This window comes from Neopelma chrysocephalum, unplaced genomic scaffold (genome assembly GCF_003984885.1).
Source record: "Neopelma chrysocephalum unplaced genomic scaffold, ASM398488v2 Primary Assembly neopelma1_24, whole genome shotgun sequence".
NCBI classification, from domain to species: Eukaryota; Metazoa; Chordata; class Aves; order Passeriformes; family Pipridae; genus Neopelma; species Neopelma chrysocephalum.
This window is the reverse complement of record NW_020897693.1, coordinates 47,589,697-47,604,234: the sequence shown is the minus strand read 5'-3', so window position 1 is coordinate 47,604,234 and position 14,538 is coordinate 47,589,697. Positions and strand designations below refer to the sequence as shown.

Below are 14,538 nucleotides of genomic sequence, written 5' to 3'. Positions count from 1 at the left end.
GCCCGCCATCCCCTCAGTCCCATCGAGGCGCCTGTCCCCCTCAGCCCACCATGCCTACAGTCCCATCAAGGTGCCTGTCCCCCTCAGTGCTCCTTGCTGGGACCCTGAGGAGGGGGGGCAGCCACTGACTGCCCTCAGCAGCCCCCCTCTCGATGAGCTGCCGAGGTGCTCCTGCCTCGGGTAGCTGCCCTCTCTGTGAAACTTGAGGGGTCCCAGTGGGTCACTATTGAAAGTCATGATGGGGACTGGTGGCCCCAATGGGAACTTGCATTCCTCACCCATCCAACGTGTGAGGAATCTCGAGGAACACCACCAGGAGGGCTGAAGCCCCTTCCCCAGGTAATGGCTCTGCCTTTGCCATCGGCAGACCCAAGCCTCGCCTCCAGTGCTTGGGGAATGGAGCTTCCAGAAAGTTCTGCCTGCCCTCCCCCAGGGAAGCCTACTCCAGGAAAGGCAGCTCGAGGCCAACCGAGCTCCTCACAGGGGTTTCATAAGGCTGCAGGAGAAACCACAATGTGGGCTCAGAAGCAGCAGAATCGTTATCTAACCCCCTAACAGCATGGTACTAACTCCTACTTGTGTCTCATGTTTAGGATTGAAGTGATGTGGAGAGCCCTGTGTGCCCTGGTGGTACGGGGGATGTAATCAGGAGGCAAGGAGAAGCAAAGGAGGAGAGTATTGCCTCATCTTCTGCTCACAACAAGCCCAGGCCACCTGGCATGGGAGGGGTATGGGCATAGCAGAGAGTGTGTGAATCACCCTGGACGTGCAGGTAGTGTTCCCAGCTAAATCAGATAATGCTCTGTACTGTGCTGCATTCACCAGTAACCTGTAATACACAATAATGGAGAAAGTCATCCTTTCACAGTCATGACCACAGTAACGGAGATCTGTTCAGATGATGAGCTGTGACTTTTTTGTGGTTCCATCAAGTAAAAGGGATTTTTTTTCCCATTACCTTCAGTGAGAACATATTTTTTGTTATGGTGTTGACCTACCCATAGCATAATTGCAGTAGTCTTTGTTAGTTATGAAACTCTCCTCCATCTAATCTAAACATAATGTATGCAGTTTCAGAGGTTTCTTAAACTGCAAACTCCTACTCAGCTGTTTTTCTGACTGGCAATCATGGCTCTACTTTGCCTTTATATTTGCACCCACTTTGTTTAATTTTCTGACATTTTTAGTGTCACTGGCTATATTTGTCATTGTTTATGTTCTCATGTCCTTTCTTTCCCGTGATGAGCTGATGTTCAGATCACTGTGGGCCTGACTGTGTGCAAGATTGAGACACTTAGCAACTCCTAGTTTCCACAGGCCCTCAGCTCACTGGAAAATATCAGTAATTTTCAACAGACTGCCTAAGAAGTGAGAAAAAGTACACCAAGGATAATAACTAGGCAAATACATTTTAAGTGATAAATATAAATGGGAAGAGAAGTTTCACTTGACAAGTTAAGCAGATGCAACTATAACCAATTTCTCTAATTTACTATTACATGAGTGTTATGTTTAATTTTCAAGTGCTGTTTAGTTGTCAGTTAGGAACTGGAGACAATGCAGTTGTTTATAGCAAACTACTTTCTCTTGCTGTTTCCTAATTCGGAATATTCTTCTACATTTTTAAGAAAATGTTTATCTCCTAAATCTTCAGCTTCATCTTACATTCATGCAAGTAATTGCAGAAGACACATTCACTAGCCAGCACCCATCCCCTCTTGCAATTGTACACTGCACAACATTTATAATTAAGCCTCTTAGGAAGTTAGCTGCATGGCCCATGATTAACTTCCTTAATTCTTCATTGTTAAAGCTCAGTGCAGAGATCTCTGGAGTAATCACCCCACCTTTCCATCCTGAGCTGCAGAACTCAACATGTATAAGTCAGTATTCGCTAAGATACCATCCCAGCATGGAAAGTGAGTATTGGCGCCTTTATCGCAGTCTAACAGGCCATACAGGCTTATCCAAAGCAAATGTTTCCCAGCAGATGAGGGAGATAGAGCGGGTGATCAGAGGCTGTTGACACACGGCACAGCATCTGTAATTAAGTCACCAGGGAAGCTGGCATGGGATGCTGTGACAAAGGTAGGATCCAGTTTACACACAGCTTTCGGCAGATCTTAAAATGCTGTCTGAGTAAAACCCAGCCACTTCTGACTTACTGCACACTAGAAGTTTGTCAAGTAGTGGTGAGGGAAAAGAGTGAGAGAGCGCACTGTTTATTAAACATATAAATTGAACATATTTTAGTGGTTTTGCACCCGTGACTCTCTTTCCATGTCTGCTTCTCAGAGTGAAGTTCTGTGAAAAACAGGTGTCTGTGTTGGAAATGCTGTAATGTATGGCACACTGAGATCTACTACCTGCTTATAATGACCGGTGTTCCCTGTTCTGCAAGACTGGGAGGGAAAGAGAATATCCAATGAACAGAAATAGATCCTTGGATTTTGGATCTTGGTGACCTTGACTCCACAAATCTACTGAACAATTACATTACGGAACAGTTGATTGCTTCTTTCTTTGTGTGGCAATAGATTATGGAATAAGATGAAAGGAGCCTTCAGAACCTACCTTGATATGCTTTTTTTTTCTTTTTGTGAAGAACAGCACCACAAAAATATGGTATAATTTAAGAAAATGGTTTTAGTTTTATTTCTATTTCAAATAAAATATTAAAAATACATGTTTTACATTAGAAAAATTTACACTCAGAATTATGTTTGCAGCTGAGGTAATCCAGCAATACTATACTTATATTTTAATTTATTGAGGACTCTCGGTACAGTTTTACGCTTACATTCATTTAATACTTGTTTAGCCATGGCATTACTCGCAATTTACACTATTCTGAAGTGTGAGCGTTGTGTGAAACTAGTAATATGTAGGGGAAGATTCTGTGAGGTTAAAAGTGCAGAGCAGTCCTAGAGAGAGGATTTGTTCTTTGATCCGGAAGATAAGAGGCCGGACTTGTACAGATGCTGAGCCCTTGGCTTCTCCTGGAGATCTGTATATTCAGCATCTCAGTCTACCAGACCTGGAATAACTCGGAAATCTGGATGGCAGCCAAACACAGTATATTTTTATTTCAGGCAGTCTAGGCTTTTTATTTTGCAATGATTTTTTCTATATGTACATTCTTATTTTTAAATCCTAAGCAGTTCTGTAAAGTGCCCTCACTTCTTGTTGTTAGGGTGAAGGTACTGGTTGTGGTGCTGAAAGGATTGTGGTAGGGAAAGAGTTTTACGTGATGTCTCCTGACATTCACAACTTGTGTCACGGAAGGCAACTGTGGGACTCGGATCTGCATTCACGTGGATAAGTACACTCTGTTTGGAGAGGAGGATAATAAACATGGGTTCTGCTGTGAGAAACACACATCAGAGAAAGATAAAGATACTATTATGTAAAGGTGAAAGTCAGATCAAGACAGTCATTCACATTGTTAATATATTTATTTCTGCACACATCAGGATTCTCCGCTGCATCTTGGCTTTGGGACAAACCGGCTCACAAAGGGACCAGTGGAAGTCACTATTTTTGCGAATTTCAGGTGAGCTTTAGATGGGTCAGATTGCAGAGTTCCTGTGCCCATCTTCAGCAGGAAATCACCCACTCTCCAATAAAAGCTTAAGACTTCTCTTTTTTTGGCACATGACAACCAGAGGATTCGCTGTGCTTTACACAACCACCCTACTTCCTTTCACATTAAACTGTAAAACGAGCCCACGGCTTCGCAGGTGCTGGAGGCGAGGTGCAGGTCCTTCCTCAGCAGAGCCGGGCTGCCGGGGGCTGGGCGCCAGATCCGCACCCGCCTCAGGGGCAGTTACTGACAGTTACGGCCAGTGCTGACATTATATAACCCTCAGTTTTGGGATGGCACGTTATCACACCCGCGGCTGAATCCTCGACCGAGGTGTGAAGAGCCAATATTCATGGCAACGGGCCATGTTGGAGCACGATGCCGCAGAGAGATGGGATTCTGCCCAGACGTCCGCGCTCAGCGGAGGCGCCGCGGCCCCTACAGCTCTTCGGGAGCGGCCCCAGGAGGTCCCCCCGCCCCCGCGCGGCCTCCCCAACGCCGAGCAAAATGGCGGCATGCGCGGGACCGGCCGGCAGCGGAGCGTTGGCCCCGCCCTCCGGCGCGCGGCCCAATGGAATGAATGGGCTATAAATAACGGCCAATGGGGCGACGGTTAGCGCTCTATATAAAAGGGACGCAACGGCAGGATCGGGGCTCCACTCCGGCTTGGGCGTTACGGAGCGCGGAGCAGCGCGGACATCCTTGCAATAGCTGCGGAGCCCTCGGTAAGTACCGGGGCAGCCACTATGCAGCCTTAAGACAAGGGATTTCAGTTTTTTGTATTTTTTCCTTTTTTTTCTTTTTTTCCCCCTTTTTTTTTTTTGTCCTTTTTTTCCCCTGCCGTGTGGGGTGGAGCCGGTCCGGCTGAGGAGGGGAGCGGGGGGCGGCGAAGGGCAGGGGCGCAGTCGGGGCGCGGGGCGCGACGCAGGTGCTCACCGGGCTGGCCCCGCTCTAAAACCAGATTAACCCGGTATTTAGCAGGGTAGTTACATATGCTCGCCCCGTCCAGGTCCCCCGAGGGAGCCGTCTGTTGTGTAAGGGCTTGTCGGATGCCTCCCGCCCCTCCGCTCCCTGGCCGGGGAGCAGCCGTTGCTCGGCGGGCGCTGCCGCTGCTCGGGACCTTCTGGTCCGGCAGCGCTGGGAGGAGGCGCGGCCGCGCTCCGAGGGCGCAGCGGAGCCGCCCCGCTCACCTGCCGCTGGACCCGGGTCCCGGCTGGGCTGAGCCACCCCTGCCCCGCGGCCGCCCGGCCGCTCCCCCCGCCCCGGAGCCACTCGCGGGGTCTGCCCGGCGCTGCCGCGGCCGCTCCCGGCGACCTTGGGAGCGTCCCCTCACCCGGGAGGCGGGAGAGCCCCTGCCTCTGCGGCCGGGATGGTGAGGACGGGGCCAGGCTGGTGGAGGTGAAGAACTTCTGTTTTTTCCTCCTTCCTGGCGCTTGTGGCAAGCGGTGTAGCAGCAAAGGTGTGAAAGGCGCGGGTGGAACACGAGCCAAGGTGACCTTGCCTGGGTGCCTGGCGTTCCCCCGGGCGATTCGGAGGCTACCAAGCCCCCTGTGATAGGCTTCCCCTCTTTCTCCCCTAGTGACTACGGTAGGGTCAGCCATGCCCTTCTCAAACAGCCACAACCTCCTGAAGATGAAGTACAAACCTGAGGATGAGTACCCTGACCTGAAAGCTCACAACAATCACATGGCCAAGGTGCTGACCCCGGACCTGTACAAGAAATTGAGAGATAAACAGACCCCCAGTGGATTTACCCTGGATGATTGCATCCAGACTGGGGTTGACAACCCAGGTAATGGGACCGTTAGATCTGCATAATGATCTGTTCTCCCTCCTGACTGGAAGTGCTTCTTGACAACGGCACCCAAAACTCTTGAGCTACTGAGGGGCAAATCTTGCAAAGCATTGAGAGACTGCGCTAAAGGCATGGCCTTATTAAGAGGCTGTGCTCCTTCAAGCCATGTTCCATGCTGTGATCTGACATATCAATTCCCAGACACTTCAATTATGTAACTACTCTGCTAAATACTTTAAATCTGAAGGAAAAAAAAACAACCAAAAACCTCAAACCAAATACATCCTAATTATAATGCAACCAGGGAGGGAGGTGGGGGGGAAATGTTGGCTTTCCTGGCTGTCCTGATCTGTTCTTATTCCAAACTGGTTATGTGATGTTCTCTAGCACTTCTATGAAAAGGGGGAGCAGATGTGTTTACATGTTAACATTACAGTATTTATTTTTACTCTAGCAATATCAAAATGGCCCAACTAAATAATCAGAGACTGCCTCCTGATGAGGAGTACCCGGACCTGAGCACCCACAACAACCACATGGCCAAAGTTCTAACCTTGGATTTATACACGAAACTGAGAGACAGAGTCACGCCCAGTGGCTTCACCCTGGATGATGTCATTCAGACTGGGGTTGATAATCCTGGTAAAACGCGTTGAGAATATTCCGTGTGAACCAGCTGAAGTAACTGGTGCTTTTGAATATGGTGACTTAAAACTAATCTTGTGGAGGTGGTATTTATGAGCAGACTACAGAAATGTAGCTCTGTAGCAGAAGGAGCAAAAAAGCGAAGCATGCTTGCTTACAGCAAAGCATGATTGTTTAGACATAACTTCTATCCAGTGATCTAAATTAGTTAGTAAAATTAGATGTGCTGTGCAAATTTGTCCTAAACCAAGCTTGACAAAGGAGCATGGTTTAATGACAACAGCTATGGGTTTCCATAGCACTGCATTTGATTAACTGGATGAAGTGCAAAATGTAGGGTCTCTCCAAATGTTTTTATGTAAGAATGAATTTCTAAGTGACTAGACTTGCCACTAAAGAACTTGCCTGGTTAGTGCTGCGCTGGAGTACAGCCAAACGTCACCCAAACTTAGCTCTTCTGACTTTATTACCGCTTCAGGCCATCCCTTCATAATGACAGTAGGATGTGTGGCTGGTGATGAAGAATCCTATGACGTGTTTAAGGAGCTCTTTGATCCAGTTATTGAAGACAGGCATGGTGGCTACAAACCAAGTGATCAGCACAAGACCGACCTGAATGCTGATAACCTGCAGGTATAAACCTCTGATCGATTACAGGTTACTGGTCCGAGGACTGTGAAGTTTTTGGTAGCTGCCTAAACTGATTGTTCAGGCTCTGTCCCCTCACTTCCACGGAGCACAGACACATGGGCTGTGAGTCTGATGCAGTCAGACTGAAGAGTTTGCTGCTGTAGGATGTCAGTGGCTGGGTAGAACCAGGCAGCTGGCATGCAGCAGGAGCTTCCCTCAGGTGCTGCTGCGGCACAGGTTGTGCCAAACACCTTTATGTATTTCCATGAACCGTGGGCTGTAGTAGTCAAGCCTAAACAACATTGTCCTAGGAGTCATGGCCTGTCATAAAAATTAAACACTTCCTGCTATCTGATCTTGGATCTTAAATATCGGCTGATGGTGTCATACTATAGAATAGATATTATGGCTAGGAGTAAGGATTTCTGCCTGGTTTATGGATTTCAAATGTTACTGTGAACTCTAGGAGTTCTTGATGACGCATTGATGGGCTTGCCGTAGGTCATACTGAAAGTAAGAAACTTTGGAGAACAGTAATGAATAACTTTTGTTTGCAAGAGTAAACACCTACCTAAAGAAGGTTGTGCCTCATGTTGATACTTCTAGATTGCAGATCTGAAGGGGTAACAGAAGCCCAGATTGTAGTCTGAAATGGACATAAAACTGGTGGTCTGGTGGTATCCCTGTCTTTTAGGACTATTTAGTAGCTGTACCCTTGGCCTCTAAAAAAGGGTTGTGTCACACATACTTGACCTAATGCTGAATGAAGTAGTCCTGCAGTAAGACACTGTCTTACAGTCCAAGTAGTTAACACCTCAAGTGTAAGGTGCACATTCAAATGTATGGGAGCTACGTGTGTTTAGGGGAGGTATCTTGGTGACAGGGTTGTACTCACTGGTTTCCTAATCTTGTAGGGAGGTGATGACCTGGATCCCAATTATGTGCTAAGTTCCCGTGTCAGAACTGGGAGAAGCATCCGTGGATTCTGTCTTCCCCCGCACTGTAGTCGAGGAGAGAGGCGGGCTATTGAGAAGCTCTCTGTTGAAGGTAAGTGAGAACTGGGTGCATCAAGGAAATATGTCTGTCCTTTGTGCAAGAGCTGTTCTTTGCAGTTTGGAAATGGAGGCAGTTGGCAAAAGCCACCTCCCAGGAGACTTGGTCTGAACATGGAGCCTTCCCTGGAAAAGGCTCATTGCATTAGCATTGCCTCAGCGTTGCAGTATGTAGCTGAGAGCAAGAGCACATGTCAGAGGAAGTTGGGCTGCATTAAGTTGACCTTTGCTGATCTCAAAAGCTTCTGTCTGTGTGTGTGTGGTGAAAGAAGTTGGTTCGTCAGGGCTCAAACCTGAAATGTAACAGGTATGTGGCAACTACAGGGCTTGAGTCATGGGTATGCAGTATTCTGTGGCTGCTTTTAATTTACTTTCATTAATGCTCAGCTTGCTTAGAGGTGTAGTCTTGCTGCAAATCTGCAGCTGAGTAGAGTAAGTCTAAGTTTTCACTGAAAACTCCTCAGCTGGAAGTTGTTTCTGTTGCCTTCCAATGCCATTAAGTGAAAGAATGATGATATGCTCAAGGTGCATATTCTGGAGGTTGGGAGAGTGGTTGTTCCAAAACCTCTCAAGGGCAGGGTAATAGTCCTTGACTAGAATAATACTGTTTGTTATATTCATGACCTTGGTTCTCCTTGGAAGAAAGCAGTCCACTTGTAAGTTCTGCAGCAGTAACGATTCTATACTGCATGTAAGGGAACAAAGGCTACTTGTATAAGCCTGGAAGGTGCAGACAAATCATCTGATACTGCTTCAAGTTCTGCAATGCCGCAAAGGCATTGCCGTTGCAGATGAAAGCAAGGGAGGAACCAAACGCAGCAGATCAGACATTGTCATACTGTGTGTGTGGTCTGTAAAGTGCTGGGAACGTCTAACACCTTTGGTCCCATCCTGAAAGTGTCTCTCTTTCAGCTCTGGGTAGTCTGGATGGTGATCTCAAGGGAAAGTACTATGCTCTGAGGAACATGACTGATGCAGAGCAGCAGCAGCTGATCGATGACCACTTCTTGTTTGACAAGCCAGTTTCTCCTCTTCTGTTGGCATCTGGGATGGCACGAGACTGGCCTGATGCCAGGGGCATCTGGTGAGTATGTCTGGAAGAACAGAGTTGTATGAGATCCCTGCAAAAAAATATTGTAGTTTTGGTGGTGACTGGTACTGTTGGGCTAAACAGCAGCTTCAACTTGTAATACTGAATCTATTGAGAAATTTCTGTGTTGTCCTCTGGGGAAAGTTGCAGCTTAACCAGCAGAATTTGGACAAGTGTTATTATACTGGTAGGAACAAGCCAGCTTGGCTAGCCTGGAACCAGAGCCTGCCCATCCAGCCCAGGTTAGTGAAGCACCAGAGGAAAATTGAATCAGCTTATAAAAGTAGATCACTTCTAATGGAGCAGATGTACCACTATATTCAGCTCTTGTCCAGGAGTTGAGAGTAACTTGTGGTACAAACCATAGCAGTGTCTTAGCTCAGAGTTGATCCTGGATACATAGTTACTCCCTTGGAGTCTCATGACTTCTGCTTGCAGAAACTCATTGGTGCTGGACTAGTATGACTTTACCTGTACTAGTGATAAGATTTCCCCCTGCCCCCAGAGACTCAGTGACAGGAGTTGACTGATGCAGAGGTATGGAATGCAAGGATTCTGCTTGTTAGATGTAGGTCACCTACATAAAACTCTGCATCTCGGGAGCTTCTGCAGCATAATTAGCTTGCTCCCTTGTAAGTTAAGGGCTAGGTTTTCATCACCAGGAATGCTCCAGTCTTATTACTGCAGCTGTTTCGGTACAACCCAGAGGAAGCACGCATTGTTTCTGTAGGTCACCTTTAAGATTGCATCATCTACCTGCAGATTGCCAGCACCAGATAGCGCTGTCATCTGAGCATGACTAATCTACACTTGAAGTGTAATGTCTTAGTGTTGTCTGCATAAATAACTTTCCTCGGGTACTAGCTAATTTTTGATCCTAATCAAGTTCAGAAATTATCGGCATGATAAATATCATCGGAGAGAGTACTTGCTGTCAGCTGCAAGCTGGGACAAGAGAGTCCCATTGTTCAGAGGTTTTTACAGCATCTCTGAAAAGCCCTGATCAAAAATTAATAGTGAAAATAAGGTACAAAATGCAATTTAACAGAATCTGACAATTCTGATAAGAAAGCTGTTATACATGGTCAGCATGGTATAGTGATGTCCATAACACAAGGCTGCTGCAGAGTCTGTGCTGGTCACCCTTTTGCAGACTGCTGAGCAGATGAAATAGCTTAAATTTGTAAAATGGGGCCACAAGTGAGCTAGGGGGTTGAGCAGATTTTAGGGTTTGATACTGTAAGAGTAGGTAATGCCATGTTATTACTTTGACCCGTTTAGATAAAGGCCAATTCAAACTACCTCTTGAAAAGAGCAGGTCTATACTTAACTGCATAGACAAAAGAAGTAAGATCTATTTCTTTGATGAGCAATTAAGTGAGCCTCTTGAAATAAAAGCTACAGTGATGAGCAATTTCATGCTCTTCAAAATGAGAGGTGGGAAGACAAGGACTTGTTTGCTTTGTCCCCTAGGCACAATGATAACAAGACCTTCCTTGTTTGGATCAATGAGGAGGATCACCTTAGAGTTATTTCCATGCAAAAAGGTGGCAACATGAAGGAAGTATTTCAACGCTTCTGTACTGGGCTAACAAAGGTAAATCAATATTGCCTGAGCTGGTATGTGGTTCTCTAGTTAGAGCTGAAGTGCAAACTTCTTCAAGCCTCCTCCCGAGTCCTGCATGGTTGTGTTTCATAGCCTGGATCTCTGGAAACATCATGATGAGGTCCTGAGCTGTGAGGGCTCCAAAACACCTATATTGGTAAAAAGCCTTGCGGCTATGAAATCTAGAATACATTTCTGATATGGTGGCACCCTTATCCAAATGTCTAAAATGTATTTTAAAGAAATTCTGCGTAGTTCTCTAAAGTTCTGAGACACCTTGAATGAGGATGGGCAAAGCTGGACTGAAGTTTCTAGGCTGAATGCTGTTCTCTCCTAGTTTTGATATGAATTTCAGCTTTACCAGCTCCTTTCCTCATCCTAAGAGATGTGTCAGCTTGACATGTACTAAATCAAACTTTCCAGGAGATAGTGATGTAAGAAGTGTAGCCTTTAAACTTAGCCTGTCTCACCACTAGGAGCAAGATTAAGGCCTTAAAAGCCCCTTGTTGGTGGCCCTTTTTCCAAATGGAGGGGGCTTATGTGACTGAAATAGCTGTTCCAAGTGTTGTGGCTGTTGCTAGGTGACTGAAGCTGTAAATGAGCACTAATGGATGTCCTACATCCTTTAGGCAGAGAACAATCTCTAAACATCCATTCTTTCTATTTATAGATAGAAACTCTCTTCAAGGCCAAAAACTACGAGTTCATGTGGAATCCACACTTGGGCTACATCCTGACCTGCCCATCCAACCTTGGAACAGGGCTCCGTGCCGGTGTGCACATCAAGCTGCCACACCTTGGGAAAAATGAGAAGTTCGGAGAAGTCCTCAAGAGGCTTCGGCTGCAGAAACGAGGCACAGGTGAGACTTGATACACCGATGGCCAGGTCAGTGTGCCCTAAGACACCATCAGAAGCCTGGCTACAGCCAGAGCCATGCCTTGTTCACACTGTCATTGCCTGTCAGACCATCCAAAAGGCTCCTTTGTAAAGCACATGGAGAGAACAAAGTCTTTAAATTGTTTATTGGAGGAATTGGGGATGCCAGTGCTCTGCTTACACTGTGCTGTGTGTTGCTCTCTGGTTATGTCCTGTGTGTCATTCTGAGTACCAGATAAGGTGGACCTGGTGGCAGCTGTTCACATTGTAAGCAGGGGTGGGAATCCTGATTTACCCACTGGAGCTATCTCCTAGTCAGAAGTTATTTCTGACCATGGGTTAGCTTGCTCGTGGGTCAAAAGAATAAAGACCTGGCCTAGCAGCAAGGTCTGTGGTTTATGTCTCAGTCACATGTGGCTTTATCTCCCTGCACGTAGGAGGAGGCACCAGTGGCAGCTTGTAGAGAATCATCTTGCTGTGTCCCCACCTCCAGCTGGTGAGGGAAGAAAGGCAGACTCACCCGCTCTGGCTGTGGTCAGTGTTCTAACTAAATCTCTTGCTGCAGGTGGTGTGGACACAGCTGCTGTTGGAGGAGTGTTTGATGTCTCCAATGCTGATCGTCTTGGCTTCTCTGAGGTGGAGCTGGTGCAGATGGTGGTGGATGGTGTGAAGCTGCTCATTGAAATGGAAAAACGCCTTGAAAAAGGCCAGTCCATTGATGACCTCATGCCAGCTCAGAAATAAAGCACTTTATTCTCATGCTTCCTAACTTATTGGATGAATAATAAAAGGTCACTCCAATTCAAACCCTTGGGGTCAGAGCCCACTTAGTTACACTGTAGAGAAGTCTTCCATCCATCTGTGTTAGAGTTTATTTTTTCGATGGTTGAGATGTTGCTCAAAATGAAATAAACTATTGTTTGGCCTGAGATGTCTTAGATACGTTAACTGAATGTCTTTGAGATTTAAGTGACTTGGTTTTCATAGTTATGCTAGATGGGCTGGTTTTGTGTGCAAGCACATCTTCCTGGCTGTGCTGCTGCAGACCACCTGAGTTGAAATGTTAAAGCAGAAGTTGAACCTTTAACTTGATTGTAGTTGCTGTAAATTTGAGAACTAGTGTTAAACATGAGTCACTGCAAACATGCCCTACCTCCAAGGCTTTGACTTGTGCATCTGCTCATGCCAACTATAAACTGTTATTATCCTGAGTACAGCAAGCCAGGCTGACTCCTGTGCGGGTGAGGAGACAGGGCTGGGTGCAGAGGGCTGCTGTTCTCAGTTGGCTCCTCCTGGGGCTGCTGAGCAGTGCTTTGAGGTCAGACTTCAGCCCATAGTACTGTTGACCCTGAGCTAGTTTGTGCAAAGAAGATTGTCTTCTCTCTCAGGCTCTGCAGAGAGGTGGTGTAAACAACCAATTGCTCTTTTGAGGCTCAGGAGTGAGGTGAAATCTAGATTAATTCTATGCTTCTCTGTAAGTGATTTCAGTTCAGCCAGGGAAGAGATGGGGGCTGGAAGCTGCCAGTTGCAGGAAAATACCCGATAATTAGGTTTCTTCAGTTGGCTCTTGATGGCCCATGCACCAGTTGTCCCATGAAACTAAAAATGAGCAGTATAGTCAATTAAAACATGGTAAGTTGGTTTTCTTTTCCAAACTGGGTCTGGCTTGCAAGCTCATGCTGTTCTCTGGGTGTGAGCTTGGAGCGTTGCACCAAGTAGGTCTGTTCTCCAGAATGGCTGTACGTGTGTGCTTGCAGCGTGGAAGCATCACATTATTAACCTACAAGAGCAACATTTTCCAGAAGTATTGATAACTATGAGCATCACACCCTTAGAAACAGCAGCTTTGCAGCTCACGCAGATGCACCTGCTCAATAGCTCTACCCACAGCTAAAATCCAGCTTTGATAGAGGGAGCATGATGAAAGGTTGATGCAGAGCTCCACGGCATGTGGCTTTATGTAGGTTTGCATAGATAACTGAAGCTTTCTTTTGTAAAGGCTGTGATATTTCTAAGGCTGTGATTGCAGGCTGTCACTTAGCTGAGGAGATGACTCCAGCTGGGGTAAAGCTAATTTAATTTTGGTGAGAAAAGGCTGAGTGAACATCTCTGATCAGATTTTTTTTTTCTTTTAATACAGCTTTCTATGTGTTTCAAATTTAACTGGGTGGGGGAGAGGAGATCACATGTAAGAGTTTTGTTCTGTGCTGGGTGTTCCTGTATTTGAGTTAATCAGCACAGGGTTTTTTCTGTACGAAGCTTGTGAGAGCAGGGAAGAGAAAATGGTGCAAGAGACAACCGGTTGGTTCTGTATATTCTTTAGATCCCCCATGCTGTGCTTCATGTCACTGTTCACAGACGCTTGGCAAATAGCTGGTTTTGCTTCTTGTAATCAGAGAGTGTTCATTTAGTGGTGCCTCTCCTCAACACGGCGTCGTTACTGCACTCACAGCAATTACCTAATGGAAGGAGATGCCTGAAAACTTGTCTATTTTTTTCTAGCTATATCAGCTGGACTAATAAAAACATTTCTCTCTCTATGCATCTTGTTTCTCCTATGTTCTTAGCCCTTGGGAGCTGCTCCATCTGTCTCCTTTTAGCCCCTGAGTCCCTGCAGTCTGAGACAGCACCAGTAGCTGGCTAAAACATTGTGGTCAAAGCAATAAGCCAGTCTTTAATGATTGAATCCAACTAGAAAATACTTCCTTTTAATTGGTTTTCATTCCCACCCACCACCTTTGCTGTGTTCCCTCCTGTTGCTGCCGTGAGGAATAACATGACCATGCTTTTGTTGCATCTTGTACAAAGCAATTGAAAATATTCCAGAGAAAGAATATGTTGTGGCAAAAGGCTGGACACAGCGACCTACCCCAGCTGGGACTTGCTAAAAACTTCTGATCAAGAGAGAAATTAAACCTCCCACCCCTTTGCTTAAAAGCTTTGGTTTGGATCTTGGCATCACTCGCCATCGTGCCCTAGGTGCCCGTTGTGGGTTGTATGGAGCAGCCACTCGCTTGTTCCTCGGGCACCCAAAATGGTGCCAGGTAATGCCATGGGACAGGGGTTCTTGGTCTTAAACCAAGGGGAGGTTATTGGTCACTGCTGTGCTTTGTACAGGGGAACTGCAATTTGCCTTGCTGATGGAGCCACCTGTCCCATAGCTTTTGTGAAGGAGCCATCTGGCTCATGCTGTTGTCACATCCTTCAGTGATGGCATCATTCCTCACCAGGCCTGGGGCGGTGGACAGGCTCCTCCGTTG

At 46.5% G+C, this 14,538-nt stretch overlaps 2 protein-coding genes and 2 long non-coding RNA genes across 8 annotated transcripts in view; 3 read left to right on the top strand and 1 right to left on the bottom strand.

The window, feature by feature from the left end:
• Positions 1 to 3,754, top strand: part of LOC113963168 — a 4,309-nt gene extending 555 nt beyond the window's left edge. The window contains exons 1-4 of one of the 3 annotated variants that reach the window (XR_003532664.1): positions 19 to 165; positions 594 to 772; positions 1,814 to 1,919; positions 3,474 to 3,754. This is a non-coding gene — a long non-coding RNA (uncharacterized LOC113963168). Of the gene's footprint in view, positions 1 to 18; positions 166 to 457; positions 516 to 593; positions 773 to 1,813; positions 1,920 to 3,473 lie in introns of those variants that run through there. The other 2 variants (XR_003532667.1, XR_003532663.1) reach the window with 2 other exon arrangements.
• The window catches only part of TRMT61A (tRNA methyltransferase 61A), a 28,175-nt gene extending 24,031 nt beyond the window's left edge, over positions 1 to 4,144 (bottom strand). Inside the window, exon 1 of one of the 2 annotated variants that reach the window (XM_027674053.1) lies at positions 3,894 to 4,144. Coding sequence is in view for 1 of the 2 variants with exons in the window: in XM_027674051.1 (XP_027529852.1) it covers positions 279 to 282 (4 nt within the window). In the remaining variant the exon portion in view is untranslated. Of the gene's footprint in view, positions 1 to 278; positions 390 to 3,893 lie in introns of those variants that run through there. The other variant, XM_027674051.1, reaches the window with a different exon arrangement.
• LOC113963169 lies at positions 1,926 to 2,681 on the top strand. The gene is made up of 2 exons (XR_003532668.1): positions 1,926 to 2,088; positions 2,296 to 2,681. It is a non-coding gene; the product is annotated as an uncharacterized LOC113963169 (long non-coding RNA).
• A 30-nt stretch (positions 4,145 to 4,174) lies between the features above and the next one.
• On the top strand, positions 4,175 to 12,207 carry CKB (creatine kinase B). Of its 2 annotated transcripts, none has more exons than XM_027674049.1 (8): positions 4,175 to 4,308; positions 5,163 to 5,375; positions 6,502 to 6,656; positions 7,568 to 7,700; positions 8,618 to 8,789; positions 10,269 to 10,392; positions 11,072 to 11,261; positions 11,844 to 12,207. In XM_027674049.1, exons 1-8 carry the CDS (start codon positions 4,185 to 4,187, stop codon positions 12,020 to 12,022), a joined length of 1,290 nt encoding a protein of 429 aa, XP_027529850.1. In that variant the 5' UTR covers positions 4,175 to 4,184; the 3' UTR covers positions 12,023 to 12,207. The 2 variants fall into 2 exon arrangements, with proteins under 2 accessions (XP_027529850.1, XP_027529851.1); XM_027674050.1 differs by lacking the exon at positions 5,163 to 5,375 and adding an exon at positions 5,833 to 6,020 and having other exon boundaries at positions 4,198 to 4,308.
• The last annotated feature ends 2,331 nt before the right edge of the window (positions 12,208 to 14,538 follow it).

Bases quoted from the DNA above. Each gene is read 5' to 3' on its own strand.
- CKB (XM_027674049.1), top strand. From the start codon at position 4,185: ATGGGGCGACGGTTAGCGCTCTATATAAAAGGGACGCAACGGCAGGAT. The intron at 5,376-6,501 runs GTAATGGGACCG...TTACCGCTTCAG, and splicing joins GACTGGGGTTGACAACCCAG to GCCATCCCTTCATAATGACA. The intron at 10,393-11,071 runs GTAAATCAATAT...TTCTATTTATAG, and splicing joins TCTGTACTGGGCTAACAAAG to ATAGAAACTCTCTTCAAGGC.